This window comes from Hydra vulgaris, chromosome 04, assembly GCF_038396675.1.
Source record: "Hydra vulgaris chromosome 04, alternate assembly HydraT2T_AEP".
NCBI lineage: Eukaryota > Metazoa > Cnidaria > Hydrozoa > Anthoathecata > Hydridae > Hydra > Hydra vulgaris.
In genome coordinates this window covers 35,988,777-36,008,229 of record NC_088923.1, presented here as the reverse complement: position 1 = coordinate 36,008,229, position 19,453 = coordinate 35,988,777, and the positions used below count along the sequence as shown (strand labels likewise).

Here is a 19,453-nt window from a genome sequence, read left to right as displayed (position 1 = left end):
TACAAAAAAGTTTTTAAATTTTGAAATTTTGAAAAAGGCAAATTTTGCTCAATATATTAATAAGCCAGAATTTATATTTTATTAAAAAATAATTTTTCAATAAAACGCCATATTTGTTGTTTAAATATTTCCTTAAATACTTTTTATCAATAACAACAAAAAAGTTTTAAAAAGAAAATTTTATTTTTTTACATCGTTTGAAAACTTTGATTTCTTATTTTAAAGAAGTTTAAGTTTATTTTTTAACTTATAAATGACTTATATTGTATTATGTTAATATTTAAATCACATAAAAAAATATTTTTTGCATTTTATATAAATATTTTCAACAATGCAAACATCAATAATTTTGAGTTATAAGTTTTTAGTTTTTTCAAAAATATCATTTAAAACCATCGGATCAACCTGTATCAACCGCTTAAAATGATATATAATTGAATACCAATATGACATTGATCTTGTGGTATAAAAATTGGCTGCCTATAGCTGCCTAAACGATTACACTTTACGAATTCAATTAACTACGTCCACGTTTCTTGTTAATGCGTTTTTGATCGATAACAAAAAATGTAAGAAGATTTGAAATTTAAAAAATGCAGTTTGACTTTATAATAATTTTTATTAAAGACATAAGTTTAAAATTAAATATTTTTGTATTTTTCAATTGCTTTCCAGTAACTTCCTCGTATTTGCTCAATGAACATTTAGATCGCATTGAAACCATTATTCCTAATTTGCTACCGTTTTAAAGTAATAAAAATTCAGAGACTGTGATAAAATATGAATTATATACTTCTACGTAGTACAAGTTTGGGACATAATATTTATTATTTATTTTATAATTTCCGAAAACAATAAAATTATATGTAATTGATAAAAAACACGATAACAACCAATGAGAAATAAAGGAAAGGAACTGAGTTTCATAGTTACTGCTCGTAAAAAAATTACTTTATTAAAAACATTTTAAATTACTTTCTTTCAAATTAAAAGTATTTTATTGAACAGACAATCTCTTAAAAATAGATAGGAGATGTCTTACTTAAATAATTTACTACAAAATGATGATTTACATGCAAAGATTTTAAGTTTTGTTTCCCAAAGCAATTTTGAAGAATCTAATGATAACTTGTCAATTATTTCGAAATTCATTTACCAAGCTAAAAAAAGTGGAAAAAATTGAATAAAACAAGTGCAGTATTTGAAAAAAGATATAATGTTTGGTTAAACCAAACTATATTTGACTGTAAAAAAAAAAATTGAAACAAAAACCTGTGGTATGTTTACTTTAACTATGTGTAATTTTATTATAATGTGTATAATTTATTTGCATTATTATTACGACGATTTAATAATTGATAAAAAAATATTATACGTTAAGCGGGACGCCCTTCGATTTTGTTTGAAGATGCGTCTGTGAGAACTAAAGATTGGATAATTAAAGAGCTTTTGAGTAAATATAATTTAAACGAACTTTTATGTGCAGCAAGTAAAAGTTTGAAAAGAGATAAAAGGTTTATAGAAGCAAAAGTGATTAAAAAAATATACAACAAAGAATTATCGACAGAATCACTTACTTCAGAATAATCATTAGCGCTAGTCTTAGATGCTAATTTATCCAAAGAAACTTATCAGCATTTAAGAAACAATGCTCTTCCATTCAGCTCTCTATACACATCCTATTATATTGTAAAAGAGGCTAAAAATAAATGCTACCCTGAAAACATTCAGGTCAGTGACTACTCTGCAGAGGTTCCATTACAAGCTCTTCCTTTTCATACTTCATCAAGAATATGTTCAGCTTATAGTGTTGTGTTAAACTCACCTGTGCTTAAAGATTGTACTAAACTATTTATAATATGCAAAGCTGGTTTTGATGGTGCAACAGGATAATCTGTTTATAAACAACTGTTAGATGTTTCTAGTGAACTTCATACAGATGAATCACTTTTCATAACTTGCTTAGTTCCTCAAGAACTATATTGTTTCAAAGATGACAAAAAACAGGTTGTTTGGAGAAATCCGAAACCATCGTCAACTAATTACTGCAGACCTCTGAGATTTAAATATAGAAAAGAATCAAATGAAGTAATTCTTGTAGAATATGAGTCAATTATGGCTTCTATTAAAGAGATAACATTATCTGTTGCACCTGTTTTATTGGAGGACGGTACAACAAAGGAAGTTGAAATACAACATATTGTAAATTTAACAATGATAGATGGAAAAATTCAAACTATTATTTCCACAGCAACCAACTCATACCAATGCTGTTCAGTGTGTGGTGCATCTCCAATCGAAATGAACAATTTATCTTTAGTTGTTCAAAAAAAAACTTTAGAAAGCAATATAAAACATGGCGTTTCAACTTTGCATGCTTGGATAAGGTTTTTAGAATGTATGCTCCATATCTCTTATAAGATGCCGATTATGAAGTGGCAGGCTAGAAATCAAGACGAAAAAAATATTGTTAAACTGAGAAAGCTTGAAGTCTGTGCTGAATTTCGAACAAGGATAGGTCTTGTCATAAACCAACCGAGAATAGGTGGGGCAGGTACATCAAACGATGGCAACACAGCTAGGCGATTTTTTCAGCAATACGATGTCTCAGCTAGTATAATGAATATCGATGTAGATCTTATGTAAAGGCTTCATATTATTCTGGCCACAATATCAAGTGATTATGAAATTAACTCATCCAAATTTAAAACATTCTGTTGGGAAACTGCTTCGCTCTATGTATTCCTGTACCCTTGGTATCCTATGACCCAAACACTTCATAAGATTTTGATTCATGGCTATGAAGTCATCGAACTATTTACTCTTCCATTAGGTGTGTTTTCTGAAGAGGCTCAAGAGGCTACCAATAAGGTTTTTAAGATTTTTCGTGAAAATTTTACAAGAAAATGCGATCGGAAAAAAAACAATATAGATCTTTTTCATCGCCTTCTATGTGCATCTGATCCTTTAATTTGCACATTAAGAAAGAAGATACATAACAAAAAAAAAAAGTCTACCATCTGGTGTACTTGAACTATTGCAAGAGCCAACGATAGAATACTCTACGTAAAACATAAATTTAAATAATATCCTTGTTGTTAATTTTGTTGGGTAAAAACGGAATTTTTTATAAATGGAAAATAAATGAGTTTTTTAATAATTTGCGTAATTATGTAATAAAATTTGAAGTATTTAAAAAACAAATGTTATTTTTCCACAAATTATGTTTTTTTCAATATAACAAACTGTTTCTAATTAAAAAAAATAAAAAAAATTTGGTTTTAGAGGTTTTGGCTAGAAAATGTCACTTTTGACCCACTATGCCGTAGAACGATATTTGAAACATAGTCTTGAAACGGTCCATTTTTTCACGCGATATTTATCACAAACACTTTTTTGTGACATTCCACTTACGTAATCGCCAATAATTTTCTTTTTTAGTTCCAATCCAAGACTGCCGGGAGCCATTTTTGCTCTTGAAGTCATAAAAATAATAAAAATAAATAATCACGCTTCTCAAGGCTTACCGTGTTACATTTACCTTGTGATGATACAATAATGCTCTGTGGAACACAACGTCTTGGTTAGATGTGGACTGTATTGATGTAATGAAACACTTGTTGTATTTCACTTCTTGTATTGATGTTCTTCGATAAAACTCTTTGATAAAACTCACTTCGATAAACTGTCTTGATAAAACTGACTGATTGACTTTCATATACTGACTGAATTACATGTCGATTTACATGTCTCTTATATAGCAAAATGAACCTGTGTGAACCTGTTCTGGAAGATTCTAGATGCTTCTTTTCGATGCTTCTGGAAGCTTCTGGATGCGTCTGGATGCTTCTGAATGTTTCTGGATACTTCTGGATGCTACTGGATGCTTCCAGAGGCTTCTTCTGGAAACTTCTGGAAGCTTCTGCATGCTTCTTGAAACTTCTGGATACTTCCTTTAATTATTAAAAAACTTCCGTGACGTTGACACGGACCAGACTTAAGAAAATGAAACAAACCAAAAAAGTTGCACTTGTTTTGTCCGCTGCAAAATGGCACTTGTCAACGAAATTCTGTCTGTGTGCTGTCACGTGTCAGCTGATTGCTCATGTCATGGCATGCTATGACTCCAGACTCCTGAACTGTTTGCTGTGGCAAAATAGTTCGTTTCGTTTTTAAGACATGTAAAATTAGGAACACTTTTTAGCATTGTTCGATGTTGGTTGCAAATGCTTTGTCCAATACTGTATATATATATATATATATATATATATATATATATATATATATATATATATATATATATATATAGTTCTATAGTTTGTTGGCTTTAGGAAGAGCGGAAGGAAAAAAGTGATTCTTACGCCAACACATACGTCACTTTTAATTACTTTTGACTTTCGTCCAACATTTCCGTGTTGGACGAAAGTAAAAACCATTAATTTAATTACAAATTAATCGTTTTTTAAAAAAACCACAAAAACGCAAATTTAATTGACCAGAATGTTTTTAAAAACATTCTGAATGTTTTTATAACATTTTGAATGTTTTTAACAATATAAACAATGTTTTTATTTTTATTTTTTTTAATAAAATGTTTTTATTTTTATTTTTTTTAATAAAATGTTTTTATTTTTATTTTTTTTAATAAAATGTTTTTATTTTTATTTTTTTTACTGTAAATCATGCGCGGAGTGTTGCTACATCGACTATCTTATAGCCTGACTCGCAAGGGAGTGCTGCTACATCGACTGACAAATAGCCTGACTCGCAAGGGAGTGCTGCTACATCGACTGACAAATAGCCTGACTCGCAAGGGAGTGCTGCTACATCGACTGACAAATAGCCTGACCCGCAAGGGAGTGCTGCTACATCGACTGAGGGTTTGGTTGGGGCAGGCAGTCTATCATTATTAAAAAAAAAATTCCGGTCTTGCATTTTAATTTTTACTTTTTGTCAACAAAATATCGAAAAAACTTTCGGACAACATCTAAGGGTTCTATATATATATATATATATATATATATATATATATATATATATATATATATGTATATATATATATATATATATATATATATATATATATATATATATATAATTTAAATAATTAAATATATATATATATATATATATATATATATATATATATATATATATATATATATATATATATATATATATATATATAATAATGATAAATTGAATAATTAGGTAAACGCATATTGTGGGCCTTTAATGGATCCACGTTGCAACGTGCGCTGGATGCCAGCCTTGGCCCTGAATTGAACCAGCACTGGCTTGCCTATACCGGCCCATTGCAAAACCAATGGGCAACACGGCGCTGGTACAACACTGGCGTGGCAGGCCTGGAACAGCGTAGCAGCCAAGCCTGGTTCGCTATTGGACCAAATAGTGTCTGCTTATTAGGGTTAGGTGCAGGCTTTCACGTAACTTCATTTAACTAATAACTCCGGTAAATCCGGTTCCGGCCGGAATTCAAAAATTCCATTCCGGTACACCCCTGCAAAACATACGCTGCAAAGATTTCTAGTTTTGAAGTTTTTTAATATTTTTAAAATTTTAAAAATAGAAGTAGAAGGTCAACCACAAAAAAATAGCAAAAACTACTTTTTTTATGACCTTTTTTAAAAAAATTAATTAAGAATACAGTAACTGTAACTGGTTAAACAAATAATATAGAGTTTTGGACCCCCACCCCCTAATAAAGGTTCGACCGCTTCGGGACTATTATGCTCGTAAGCTTTGGTTTCGCAAACATATCAAGACTATTAAACGCCTAATCTTTATCTGTTGATGCAAATAAGTACGTTTATAATAAACATATTTTACCTTGACGGCTCGCTAAATTATATTCAAGTATAAAAATGAAAAAATAGCGACAAGAAAACAGCAAATAACTTTTTCTCAAAATTTGTATTAAATGAATGGAGTATTACATGCATAAGTAAAATTATGATACACAACTAATTTTGGCTTTTTAATCAAACGTAGGTCTAACTCAAAAAATTTATGGTTCAGAGCAAAAATAGTTTTAACCATGGAAGTAGTATAGATGGTAACGCTATTGAAATTTATAAAAGCAATGCGTGCAGTCTTTTATTTATAATACAATAGAATGTCGAAAATACTTCAACTTTTGTCGAACGACTTGTACGTAATGAGTAAACTCGAAACTCGAAACAGTTTCTTAAGTTGTTAATTTCTCTGTAAGTTTAAATTTAAACGAAGACATTTTATTATAGTTTAAATTAACATGACATGCAAAACAATTGATAATCTTTTGAATTTGGACATTAATGATGTACCGATGGCAAAGGCCGATTGTGGCTAATAATAGGTTTTAATGTATTTATATAAGGGCATTATAATAATATTAAGGATGTAAACTTTTTAAACAACCTGCCTAATTTACTTTCGTTTTCAAACAGCGGATCCGCCTTCGCACTGATTTTGTAATGATTCTTTTCGTCATTTATTCTTTTGACATCAAATCATGAACCATAAAAATGTAAAGAACATATTCTTATACTCTTGTTGCAGTTATATATACCAAGTGCCAATTTTCATAAAGCTGCAGTTATTGGATCTAAGGGTAATCGATAATAGGATATAAAATCGATAAAAGGATATACGGGGACCCGATGTGTTTGCATTACTACGGCACCCAGTAGCGCAAATTGTCATTTTAAACTTCGATGAACTAACTTCTATCAAGCTAACAAGTTTTCTTTATTTTTGTCTAATTGCTTTGGCATCTGGTTAAATCACTTATTATACCAGTTTCTATTAGATCAATTTGTACTATTTAGACCAGTTTCTATTACATAAATCCTGATTTCTTAAAATTTATTATCCTTATTTTTTATGATTATTTTTTATTTTATTTTTTTCAATTTTTATTTTAGGTGAAGTCTTAACGGTCTTGTCACAGAGCACCGCGGAAGTGCATTTAACAAGGAAGTTCACGCCTCCTTCCTTACCGTGACGCGAAAATTTGTCCAGAGCTCGTTTCGAACCCGGATCTCCTGCTTATAAAGTAAGCGCTCTAACCACTGCGCCACGGCCGCACAATTAATTAAGTGCAAAACAGGTACTTCTGGCCTTAGTTTTTCTCAAAATATAGTTAATAGACTTTAAAATTTCGACCTTGATAATCAAAATCTGTATGGTAGAAGTTGCCAATAAGTTATTTTTGTCCATTGCGCATGCCATTGACTTAACTTAGTTGTATCGGCTGCATACCAAGTTCAAAGAGTGAAATCTATATCACCATGTAATTGATATTTCTTTTCCTTCTTTTTTTGTCTTGTATCTTAAACACAGTAAATAACCAATTAAACACATAGCAGAAAATTTGAACTTTTGATGCCTAACCGGGCAACAAGCAAATATTGTCAAGACATTGCTTTAATGAAATGCGAATAATTTTTTTGCTCTATCGAAAACTATTGAGTAAAATTAGACAAATAACTTCAAAGAGGATACTTGTCTGTTTGGTAGAACGAATTTTGGAAGACTCCTTCCATGCAACGTCAATTATCTGGCTAGACTCTGCATCTTTTGGTTTTGAGACAAATTTAAAATCGTCTTATATGGTGGTATATTCTATTTCATGGTGGTATATACTATTAGCCAATTTTTATTTTACATTAATTGAATTTTAATAAAAAATAAAATAGTATTTATTAAGGTGTACCAAGAAAACCTAACGGTCTTAAAATAAAGCACCGCAGAAGAGCATTTAACCAGGAGGTTCATGCCTCCTTCGATGCAACGTCAATTCTCTGGCTAGACTCTGCATCTTTTGGTTTTGAGCCAGGTTCTAACCAAAGCATCACGGCTGCATTTTTAACTTTATGTAAACGGATGCTAAAAGTTAAAACATCTTTTAAAAATTTAGTTTTAAGAAAATACGATACAAAAACAAAAAACAATATATTAAATAATTCGCCAGTTTACAATAGTGTAATTTACCTCTTTTTAATGTTTAAATTAAAAAAGTCAAGCCTGAGACATGATCATGCGCATTTATTTAAACTCCTTAAAATGTTATTAAAGTTATATCTAGCTGAAATCATACTTTTTAACTGAATAAGATGATGTTTAATACTCATCTAACATGACATATTTAAGCACGGTAAAAAACGCATCCAGACAATTATTATTCATGATACCAACAAAATCATTAAATTCATTTTTAAATGCAGAGCAGAGATTACATTCGAAAAACTCCAAACCGCGTAGGAGAAATAGGAGCGTTTAAAGAAGCGCTAATACTTAAACCAAGTACAGTCCTTGTGTCAACAGGGTCAATGACACCATCATCCCAAAGCCTAAACAATAAATTTAAAAATAAAAAGAAACTAGAAATTTAAATATATAAAAAATTGATAATATTCAAACTACGATACAATACGAGTTAAGTAAATCTAAGTAATTTTAATTTTAAAACTTTATAAACAAAGTACTAAATTGCGAAAAAGAAACCAAGTAGCACCTTTTATAAAGTTCACTAATCTCGTTATTTATTATAGTTAATATAAACTGTACACTGCTTGATTCTAAGGGTTTTAGGTTGAATTTCAAAAGACATGAGGTTTTTCTTCTTATTCTATTAAGATTCTATTAAGATGTATATGTACGAGCTGGAATGTGTTTAAAATAAAATCCCAAGCGTTCCTTCTTAGTCTAAAATTGATATTTTCCAAAATCCATAAAATAGTGTTTAAAAAACAATATTATTTTTATTATTTTAGCTATCTCTTATTATAAATATTATAGAAAACCACACGACCGCCCATTGTCTCTGTTTTTAAAATGTGATTGATTTAATAAATAATAATACTTTTAATGGTTTGACAATTTTATGACTTACGCGCTACTATAATTATTTTTTTGGTTCTGTTACATTACATTCTGTTCTCATTACAGTTTTCAAAAATCAAATTTTTTTTTTTATTATACAATGAGATCATATATATTATATAAATTAGTTAAAACATGCATGTATTTAAATAGTTTAAATTCTCATAGAGCTGTAGATGGAAGCCACTTTTTTAAGCTTCAATCCGTGGTTTTTGTTAATCATATGAATGTATGTATATGTATGTGTGTGTTTATATATATATATATATATATATATATATATATATATATATATATATATATATATATATATATATATATATATATATATATATGTATATATATATGTATATATATATATATATGTTAGTGTATTCTTGTATTTTAGATGCTTCCTGATGAACCTACTGATGGAAAAACAAGCTTTTGAAGAATTAAATTAGACAAGCGCTTTAATAAGGATTTTCGGTTCCGGGTATCGGACTTGGCGTGTCCGTGAGTAAATACCCGGATTCGATACCCGGTGTAAGACTCGGCGAGTTTCATGATTTAACTGTTCGGCCTTGTTTCGTACCAAGGGCTGCCAACTCCCGACAAAATAGTGTAATTTTAGCCGCAAAGCATTGTGGGATGTCTCGCGGGACCAAAATAATGTTAATACGTAAACTTAATGAATATTAATAACATAAATTTAGGTAGCAATCATATCAGGCAGCTTGAAAAAAACTCCTTTAAAAACTAAACTTTTGATATTGTTAACTTATTCATAAATTTACTTGTATAACATTAACTTAACATGAATATATTTATGATAGTGATAAAAATTGCAAAACTGCTATTTAAAAGCATTGTTATCACCTTATTCGTTTAAATATATTCTTATTTAGATTCTAAATTAATAAATGATGCTGTGAGAAAAAAAACACTATTTTTAATAAGAAATATCTTTTATTAATAAAATAAAATCATTTCTATTTAATACAAAAAGTAAGCATGGATCTATAATTGCATTATCACAAGCATTATTCATGGATAATACGAGCCATTTTTTTTTTACATGCCTTGTTTCGTGGTTGCATATCTCGATTATAAAAGCGTATGAAATAAGATATTCTCATAATAACAAAGTTTCTAATTAAACTTTCTTTCAAGAGAAAGACATGATCAACATGTTCATCAAAAAGAAATCTAAAATTGCAATGATTTTTTATTTCATTAATAACTTGTTGTATGATGTTTCTTTTAGTAATTAAAATTTTGATTTGTAAAATAAAAACAGTTTCCATATCTTTAAGCAAGTTTTCTAAAAAAGAATCAGTATTAAATAAGTTACTTCCACTTGATGTGACACTTGAAAGAACTTGGACACATTTTTGACAAATTTGAACTTTCTTTATTAAATATTCTGCAATCGATTTTAAAACTTGCTTAACTGACTGCGAAAGTGAATCACTTGAAACATTTGGTAAAACACAAGGTTGTAATTTTTTTGATAATAATGAAGATGGCTGTTTAAAAATCAATTTTTCATTTGTAGAAATTTGGTTCTCAAATACTTTGTTGGTAATTGAATCTACGGTAACTGCAACCAAAAAATCTGATTCTGGGAGACGATTACTGTTAGAATTAGATTGCTCTATTGAAAGGAGTACTAAAGCATTTTGATATGCTGATTTAAATTGCAATGCTGTTGGTCTATCATTCCAACCTCCTTTGCTTCGTATTAATGCAAAAAAATTTTCTAAACAGTCTTGATTAAACTGAGCTGTGCAAACATAAAAGAAATCCTTGTGAAGCAATTCGTTTGTGAGACAAAGAATGTTAGAAATAGTAACATCTAAACCCCAATGACTGGATATACCTTTTTGGCTACGAGCACCACAAAAATACCACTCCTTAATCCAAACTCTCAAATCTTCAAGCTGTTGAATAAACTTATTATTTAACGTTAAAGCAGAACGTGTTGGTTTATCTGCTATTAGTTTACGAGAATTCATTATGTCAAATAAAATATCCATATTTTTAATAAAAAAGGATGTAGACAAAACTTTTTCAGGCATTAGTTTTGTAGAAGCATATACATTCAAAGCAGTACTAACTTGACTACTAAAAATTTGTGTTGCCAACTTTACCCGCATGGCTAATTGTGATCCTGGATCTAAATGACCATCTGTTAATTTTGGAGCAAGGCGGATAGCATTAACCTTTTCCAAATTATAGAGCTCTTGCAGATGCTTCCACGAGATTATTTTACCATCAGACAGAATGTCATGTTGTATTAAATTATTTCTGATACTTTTTATGAGATGTGGTGGATCAAATATTATATATACCTTTGCTCTTGTAGTTGGATGTAAAATTTGTTGATTTAATAATGAAAACCCTAGAAATTTAATAGCTCTAATATTAGTTGAGCTTTGATCAAAAACAAGACATCTTACAGCTAAACCTATTGCATGTAGATGAACCATAGCATTATTTAAGATCTTAGCTAAATTGGTTGAACTCATGGCATTATTACTATAAAAATAAGCAATTGGTTGTTTCCATTTTGTTGATAACCCTCGAACCATCAATACAAGTACTTGGTTCACTGGTTTACCATTCGATTGAATTCCAATGACCTTGTCACTGTTTTTGTCATAATCCAGATGTTGCTTCAAAGACATTTCATCAAAAACAAGGCTACAGCTCCTTTCTAATTTTGTCATGGTTTCAACTCTCATTTTTAATAAAGCCATAACCTTATTTGAAAATCCAGATACTAGGGTCCCAAAAGATTTTTCTAGAAACATTAAAATAGTGCTTCTAGCAGGCAATGAAAAAACTCTTCTTAGCATTTTAAAAGTTTGTGGACTGTGATACATAATCCTCAAGGCTAACAGTTTATCTTTAACAGTCCAACGCTTTCCTTTTTTAACGCGATTATTCATAAGTAATTGACTTTCAAAAAATTGTAGCTGGGTAGTAGTTAAAAATTTTTTAGATAAATTTATAACGTGTTCTATTGAACCATCACAATTTTGTAACATTTTGTTCTTTAACTGTAAGTTCTTTATTTTTTTTCTAAGACGAAAAATCTTAACTTGAGATGACAAATATTTATTTCTAAAATTGGTTTTGACAGCTGATATATTATTTGTAACAGTAGTATCAACACTATTTCTTGCGCTAAATTCAATTGTATTACTGACTTCTTTTTTTTGTATTTTATCCTGTAAACAAGTTCTGTTAGTTGGTTGTTTTCTCTTTAAATTTAACGAAGATGGTTGATTTGGAAAGTTAAAAATTGTTGGTACAGCAGTTACAAGTGCTCTTTTACTGCCATTGTTAGCTAGATAGTATTGGGATGAATCAAAATGTTCACTGCAAATTGTATAATTAAGATTAAGTTCTTCACAAGATTTTGTATCAAGATCTTGACGACAACAATTATGAACCCAAAGTTTGCATCTAAAAAAAAGTTAACCTTATAAATTTGTTGCAGTTATTTCCATCATATTATGCATCAATATTTTTCATCATATTATGCATTTACATTGTTTTATAAATATCTTTAAAGTTTTGATATATTTATTTTTTTGATAAATCAAATATGATGAACAGTTACTTGCCTGTTTTTCTCTTTAGGGAATCTAAAAAAAGATATACTGTTTTCAACATTCTTTCCACGTTTGTTTACACAATTGATGGCTGAACAAAAAGCTGGCATATTTAATTATATAAGGGATTACAAATAATAATTTGATTCCTGAAAAGCTAAAGCCAATAATATTTTAAAATGTAATATATCTATGTATATATATTATAAACCGTGTTTAGTGTAATAACTGATTATGTTGTTTATATGAATTTGGTCCCGCAAGACATCCCATAATGCATTTTTTGGCCAATTACACATAGATATATGGAATTTTCGGCAACTTGGAAGCCCTTGTTTCGTACGCAGAAGCGAGTTGTCGAACTGTATCCCTTTCTTATCTAGAAAACCTTACAGTAGTAGGGTTTGTAAATTCCCAACCTATCTCACTTGAAACTTAAACTTGAACACGGCTTTTTAGATGTTTTGAGAACATTCAAGTTTATGTATGTTTCCTTGAATGTCCGAATACACACTAACTTCATAACTTAAATTTTTTTCTAATCAAATGTTTTTATATTAGCGATTGTTTTAAAAGTGTTAGCGTAAGAACTCGTTGAAACTCATTGCTCGAAATGTTATCTAGATTTTAAAAATAATTTTATATCATTAAAGAAGCTCTTTAAGATATTAGAAGTGTACATTTAATAGAAAATATTAATATTGAATTATTATATGAATTGGAAAATACGCTAAAGCCTATTAAATTAACTGTTGAAGCACTTAGCAGAGACGAAGCTAATCTTGCAACAACCCGATTAGCAATTGATTTTATGTTAAGAAAATTAAAAGAACCCAATGGTAATTCAAGTAGAGAGCTATTAATGACAATAAAAACTCGAATGAATAGCCTTAAAAACTAAGAATAAGAAGAGCTATTAGATTCTCTTGCAAATGGTACTATGCTATAAAAGAAAATACAAACATTTACAACAGATTTACTGAAAAGATTATTTGATGAGGATGAAGAACAGCAAAACACATATTATAAACAGGAACATTCAACTGAAAATAACGAAAATACTACAGGAAACGCACAAGCATTAACACTGAAGAACTACATAAAATATTAGAAAGTGCAAAATGTCCAATTTTGCCAAGTTGCGGAAATAAATTTGCTAATATTAAAAAAAATTCTTTTGTTTTCAAAAACTAAAAAAAGTACTGCATATTTAGAAAAACTGTATAAAGCGTTAAACTATGCTTGTAAATACTAACGTAATATTTTAAAAAAGTAATGTCAAGATTATTTGGTAGTTTAACATCATAATAAAAGTATAAAACAATGTACTTAAGTTAGACGTTGAAGCCGGTTAAAAGTCGTTATTTACCGTAACATATACCGAATCCTTTTTTTTTTAAATCGGCGTGAAAACGAAAAATCTTTTTATGCTATTGATAAAATTGCGAGTTAAAAAGACGTATTCGACCCGGACCCGATAAATATTCGTAGGCTTGGTTCGGACTCGTCAGTTCTAAAAAGGCGGGGTTTTACCAAACCCTAGTTTTTACTGATTTATATATATATATTGTATATATTTGTATATATATATATTTATATATATATATATATATATATATATATATATATATATATATATATGATTGTTACATGTTTTAAACTTTTGCAGGGTTTTAATGCAGAGATATAACTGAATTGGTGTTACCAGCATCATTTCATCCAATAATTTGAGAACTTTACCACAGTTAGGTCCATCCATTCCACCAACATTATACCCATGCTACAATACTGTATTTATGTCGAAAAAAGGATTTCAGACCCTCATTGACCATAAGAACCTCAACAATTTTTGTTACAACATGCTCATAAATGTGAAGCTCGGGAGGAGGGATGGTATCAAGAATAAATTTTCTGGGATCATTCTTAAGCAAACATGGGTTAAAAATATTATTGAACAATTTGATTGTCTTATAAAGATAAACTGCATCTTGGAAACAATAGTAATCTGAAATTAAGGAGGCAAAAGTTCTCAAACCACCTAACGAGTTAATTGTATCAGCACAGTAACAACAAGCATGTTTTCTACCACGATTCTATAATAAACTGTTTTGTTATTATAAGATTTAATGTTTTAATAAGTAATTGTAAAAAATGATTAAAATTAGGCAAAATCTTTAACTGATATGCCAAGAAGTACATTTATGAGCATTAGGTCAGAAGCCACAAAAATTTTGAGCTGATTTAGATTTTATTTAATAATTTTAATTAATTTTTACTTAATTTATTTAATAAGCATTTTAAGATTATGGTTATTCTCCTTGAAATTACGTGCTAAATGCCAGAATCATCACCTTGTTCAATCCTGAGTCATTCTCATTTTTACTTTGGTCCTCTAACTTTGCTTCATCAAAAATATTCATTATTATCTGAAAATTAATCACAATTGAATAATAATTCTAATATTATTTCTTTTATTCCCATAATATAAAAATGGTTAAGTTACTAAACTTTCAGTGAACCCTGTCCTCCATCAATTCCAGCTCTAACAATGGCTTTTAAAGTATCAAATCCACGTAAATAGCATATTTTGCAAATAAGTCTTGTGAGATCTTCAATGTACATAAAATCTTTCACTGATTTTTGAAGTAAAGTCCCATACTGTAAACTACGTGAGTTATATTAACTATTGTAAATTTTTTTGTAAGTAAATAAACTAATATACTGCCATTTAAATTAAATTACAAAATATTAAAACAAGATGATCTTTTCGTAAATCTCTAAAAATATCACAAACAACATTTTCAGGCATCATGGTTATTCTTGACATCAAGTATCAGTAGAAACTACTTTATTTGTTTGGAGCTTAGGTTTTGGTACTATAGGTAGCAGTGAGCCTCCTAAAATTATTTTAGAAAATTGCAGAAGGTTATTATAAATAAATCAATAAATAAAAATCTACCAGTGGATAATCGTAACGAATTTTCAGCCTTTACCAGAAACTTTAGAACAGCTGAGGTTATTTGGTCTGACATCTTCTATCCTTGGAAAGAATAAGATTCTTAGCATTTTGAACAGCAGATGTTCTTGTGCATGGGCGCCCAATGCCCTTTCCAACTAGTTGAAAACAATTTGTGCAGAATGAAACCTTTCAATGCAGAAATTTGACTCAATGATATAACCTCTTAAATTAAAAATCTTGTGGTTGTGCTTGTCTGATACTATACAACAAATTGGATATAAGCATTGATCGCCAGTTGGAGCAACCCTTCCAATCTTTATAAGTAACTCTCTTCCACTTTTCCAAATATCTTCAATCATTTTCATAGGTTTTCCTTGATATGAGCAATGTTGTTTGTACTTTTAGTAAATTATTATTATACAAAAAGGTTATATTATAAATTAACATAATAACCTTTTAGGCATTGAGATCATTTTTGCAATGGCAACAATGTCCAGTGGGAAATGCATTTATATCAAAACTGAATCCTTTGTGTACATTGCCTTGAACTAGTGTCACCAATTATGGCATACTACAAAAAGCATAACTTTCCATTTTGTTACAGCAACAAAAACAAACTTAACCTCTAAATTCATTATGATTTTTTTTGCCTTGAATGATTAGCCATTTGTTATGTAATATTTAACTTGATTTTTAAAATGATATTAAATTTTTTATTAATAAAAATAAATGTTTATAAAATAAAAATGTTATAAAATGTAGTTATAAAACTATTTAAGTTAATATTTCTAAGTCATCAACCGCTTTAAGAGCTTTATTAGTGAAGCTATTAAAGGTATTATTATATATTAAATTAACCACAATTTGAAGACAAAGACAATGGATGGTTATATGGGTCTCTATGATATTTATAATAGGAGATTTTTTTTAAACACAATTTTCTAGATTTCGAAAAATATCAATTATGGACTAAGAAGGAACACTTAGGATTTTATTTTCAGCACATTTCAGCTTGTATATATACATATTAATAGAATCTGAAGAAAAACCTCATGTCTTTTCAAATTCAACCTAAAACCCTTAGAATCAAGCAGTGTGTATATCTGTCATCTGTATATCAATCACACAAACTGTTGTTGGAATTCTTCCAACAACACTTTGTGTGATTGCATAGAAGTATAGGGCAATGCTTGGAATATAGCTATAGTGGGTTTTTCAGACAATTTATTTTTTCAATTCTTCGAAAATTATGAAATGTTGTTCTGCTTGAATTTGTAAGTTAACAGAATAGCTTATATTCATGCTTTTAAAAGTTAATGTATATTAACTACTTACACTTACTGTACCATAACTTAGATACTGGACAACCCTTAAAAACTTAGATACTGGACAACCCTTAAAAACTAGAGTTTTACACGTAGACTCAATAGCTCTTACACATTTAATAACATCTGGCTAGAAAGCAATAGATAAATTATTTTTAAATTTATTTACTTGATATTTTAAAAATATCAAGTAAATAAATTTAAAAATAATTTATCTATTTATCTAAATACTCAAAAAATTAAAAATGGCATGTTTAGCATGTTTTGGGTATGAGTGGGCATAAGATGCATCCAATACTGCTATGTTCAAACCTGAATATCGCCAAAAATGACATTTCTTCACTGCACTTTTTAAGTCTTGGAAGAAGTAAAGAGAAAAACCAGTCTTCAAAACATGTTGAGTCAACCCTAACACTTCATCGTTTATAATAACATGTTTTTGAAGGTTCATTTTCCATTCATGTATTCCATAACAATTCTGCCTTACAACTATGGTGGTAGCAACTCATTTTTAACATTAACAATGTGGTAGTGGTGTAGTGGTAGAGAGCTCTTTTCATAAGCAAAAAGTTCTGAGTTCAATCCCTACCACCCCCAGATAGTACCACGCTCAATTTTTTTTTCCGAGAATTGGCTTTGTTTGTCAAAATCTGTGTTTCAGAGTTATAGAGTTGAGAGAGTAATTATGGTTGTAACCATAACATCCTCGTCTGAAGTGGCCTTCTCAGCCTTGGGAACGTGTATTAACATTAAAAAAAAAAGACGTCATCAGATAATGAGGCCTGTGTGGAATTAATAACACATTTAAAATACTTACATCAACACTTTATTATTATTATTAGGGGCAGATCCAGCATTTTTTGGTGTTTGAGCTAACTTCCAGACATAGAGCTAACTTTCAGACATGAAGCAAACTTCAAACATTCATACCTTTATATGTATGTCAAATAATGATGCTTTGCAAAAAATTGTAATGATTAGAGCTTGGTAACAAAGAAAACCTGAAAACTTTCTATCCTTGCCCCACACGTAAAAACAAATTTAAATTTGTAACACCTTTTGATTTGAAGGGGTTACAAATATCATGTGGCCAAAATTTTTTAACGCTGAGAGATTATTTTATGAAATTTAAAATTTATTATTATTAGGTGGTATATTATTTCACATGTTAAATTTATAAAGAATAAAGCAATTTTTTCGTTTGGTAGCCATCTTGTTTTTTGTTTTTTTTTATAGATTATTGTACAACCATATATATGCACCTGTACATGTTTGAAGATAAAAAAAATTAGAATATGTACACTGCATTACACCTATAGTCTAATAGATGTAGTAGACAATGAAAGGAGACCATTTTTTAATTTTATTTTAATAAAATATATCTTTTGAGGAGTGCTTCTATTAAAAGTTTACAAATAGTTCTTGGGGATTTTTAAAAACAATCAAACAGATTTAAGTAAAAAAATTAAATTAAATAAAGCAGATTAGAATAAACTTGAATGTTAGAAATAATTATTTTAAAAAAATTCGAGAATCTTATTCACTATTAATAGTTCTAAAAACCTCACAACAAAATATTTATTAAAGAAAATTTAATACTTTTTTTTAAAAAGATGTCAATCAATAAAAAACACAAAGCTATTTATGGTTATGTCTACTGCCAAAGAAATAATGCATTAATTGTTAGGAGTCTACTTAAAGTTAAGAAACATTCAAGCTAATGCTTAGGTTTTTCATAAAAAGTTATAATTTGTGGTCTCAAAGTATTTTAAAAAAATGCTACATGATTATAATTTTTAAATTTTCTACTGTATATAAAATGTTATTAAACAAATAAAATGGTTTTATTAAATTATTGTCATTTTGTATTGCTACAATTATTTACTTCGATAATTGTTTACTTCGATAAGCGTGATTCTTTCACATAGAATGTATTATGCTTAGTTAATCAGTGTTTGAAGTGATCAACTTAAAAATGATATATATAAAAATTTTAAAAAGAAAAAAAATATATACAAATAAAACTTTTGTTTTATATAAATGACTTTAATTTATTATACAATAGCAGGATGTTGATGTACCATGCTTTTTTACAGTATTTTTTTATGTACTCTACAACTAATACAGCTGTGTATGGTTTTCTATGTACTCTACAACTAATACAGCTGTGTATGGTTTTCTATGTACTCTACAACTAATACAGCTGTGTATGGTTTTCTATGTACTCTACAACTAATACAGCTGTGTATGGTTTTCTATGTACTCTACAACTAATACAGCTGTGTATGGTTTTCTACTTTTTTTATACCACCAGCTATAAGCAGAAAATTCAATGAAATTTAACTTAGCATCAGAGAGATACAATATTATAATATGCACAATATGTGTTCACTGTTGTGCAATTGATTTATACCTATCTATACCATATGAATGTAGTATTGCTAATAATTCACTACTTTTGTTTCTAAAAAAGTTAACTTAAATTAAGTCGAAAAGGAAATTAATTCAAAATAAGTCAAAACAGAAAATTATAACAACATTTTATATTCAGTGACACATACATACTCTGTGAACTAAGAGACGCAATTTAAATTTTATGATATACAACCCATAATATTGCATTTTGTAACAATACTTTACTAAAAACTAAACTATCATCGAATAGATCAGGTTACTTAAAC

General features: G+C 28.9%; 1 protein-coding gene across 1 annotated transcript in view; it reads right to left on the bottom strand.

Moving 5' to 3' along the window:
* Positions 1-7,943: 7,943 nt before the first annotated feature.
* LOC100210256 (methylcrotonoyl-CoA carboxylase beta chain, mitochondrial) overlaps positions 7,944-19,453 on the bottom strand; it is a 63,088-nt gene continuing 51,578 nt past the window's right edge. The window contains exon 15 of the mRNA XM_065796193.1: positions 7,944-8,354. Coding sequence (XP_065652265.1) covers positions 8,237-8,354 — 118 coding nt within the window. The 3' untranslated portion in view covers positions 7,944-8,236. The remainder of the gene's footprint in view (positions 8,355-19,453) is intronic.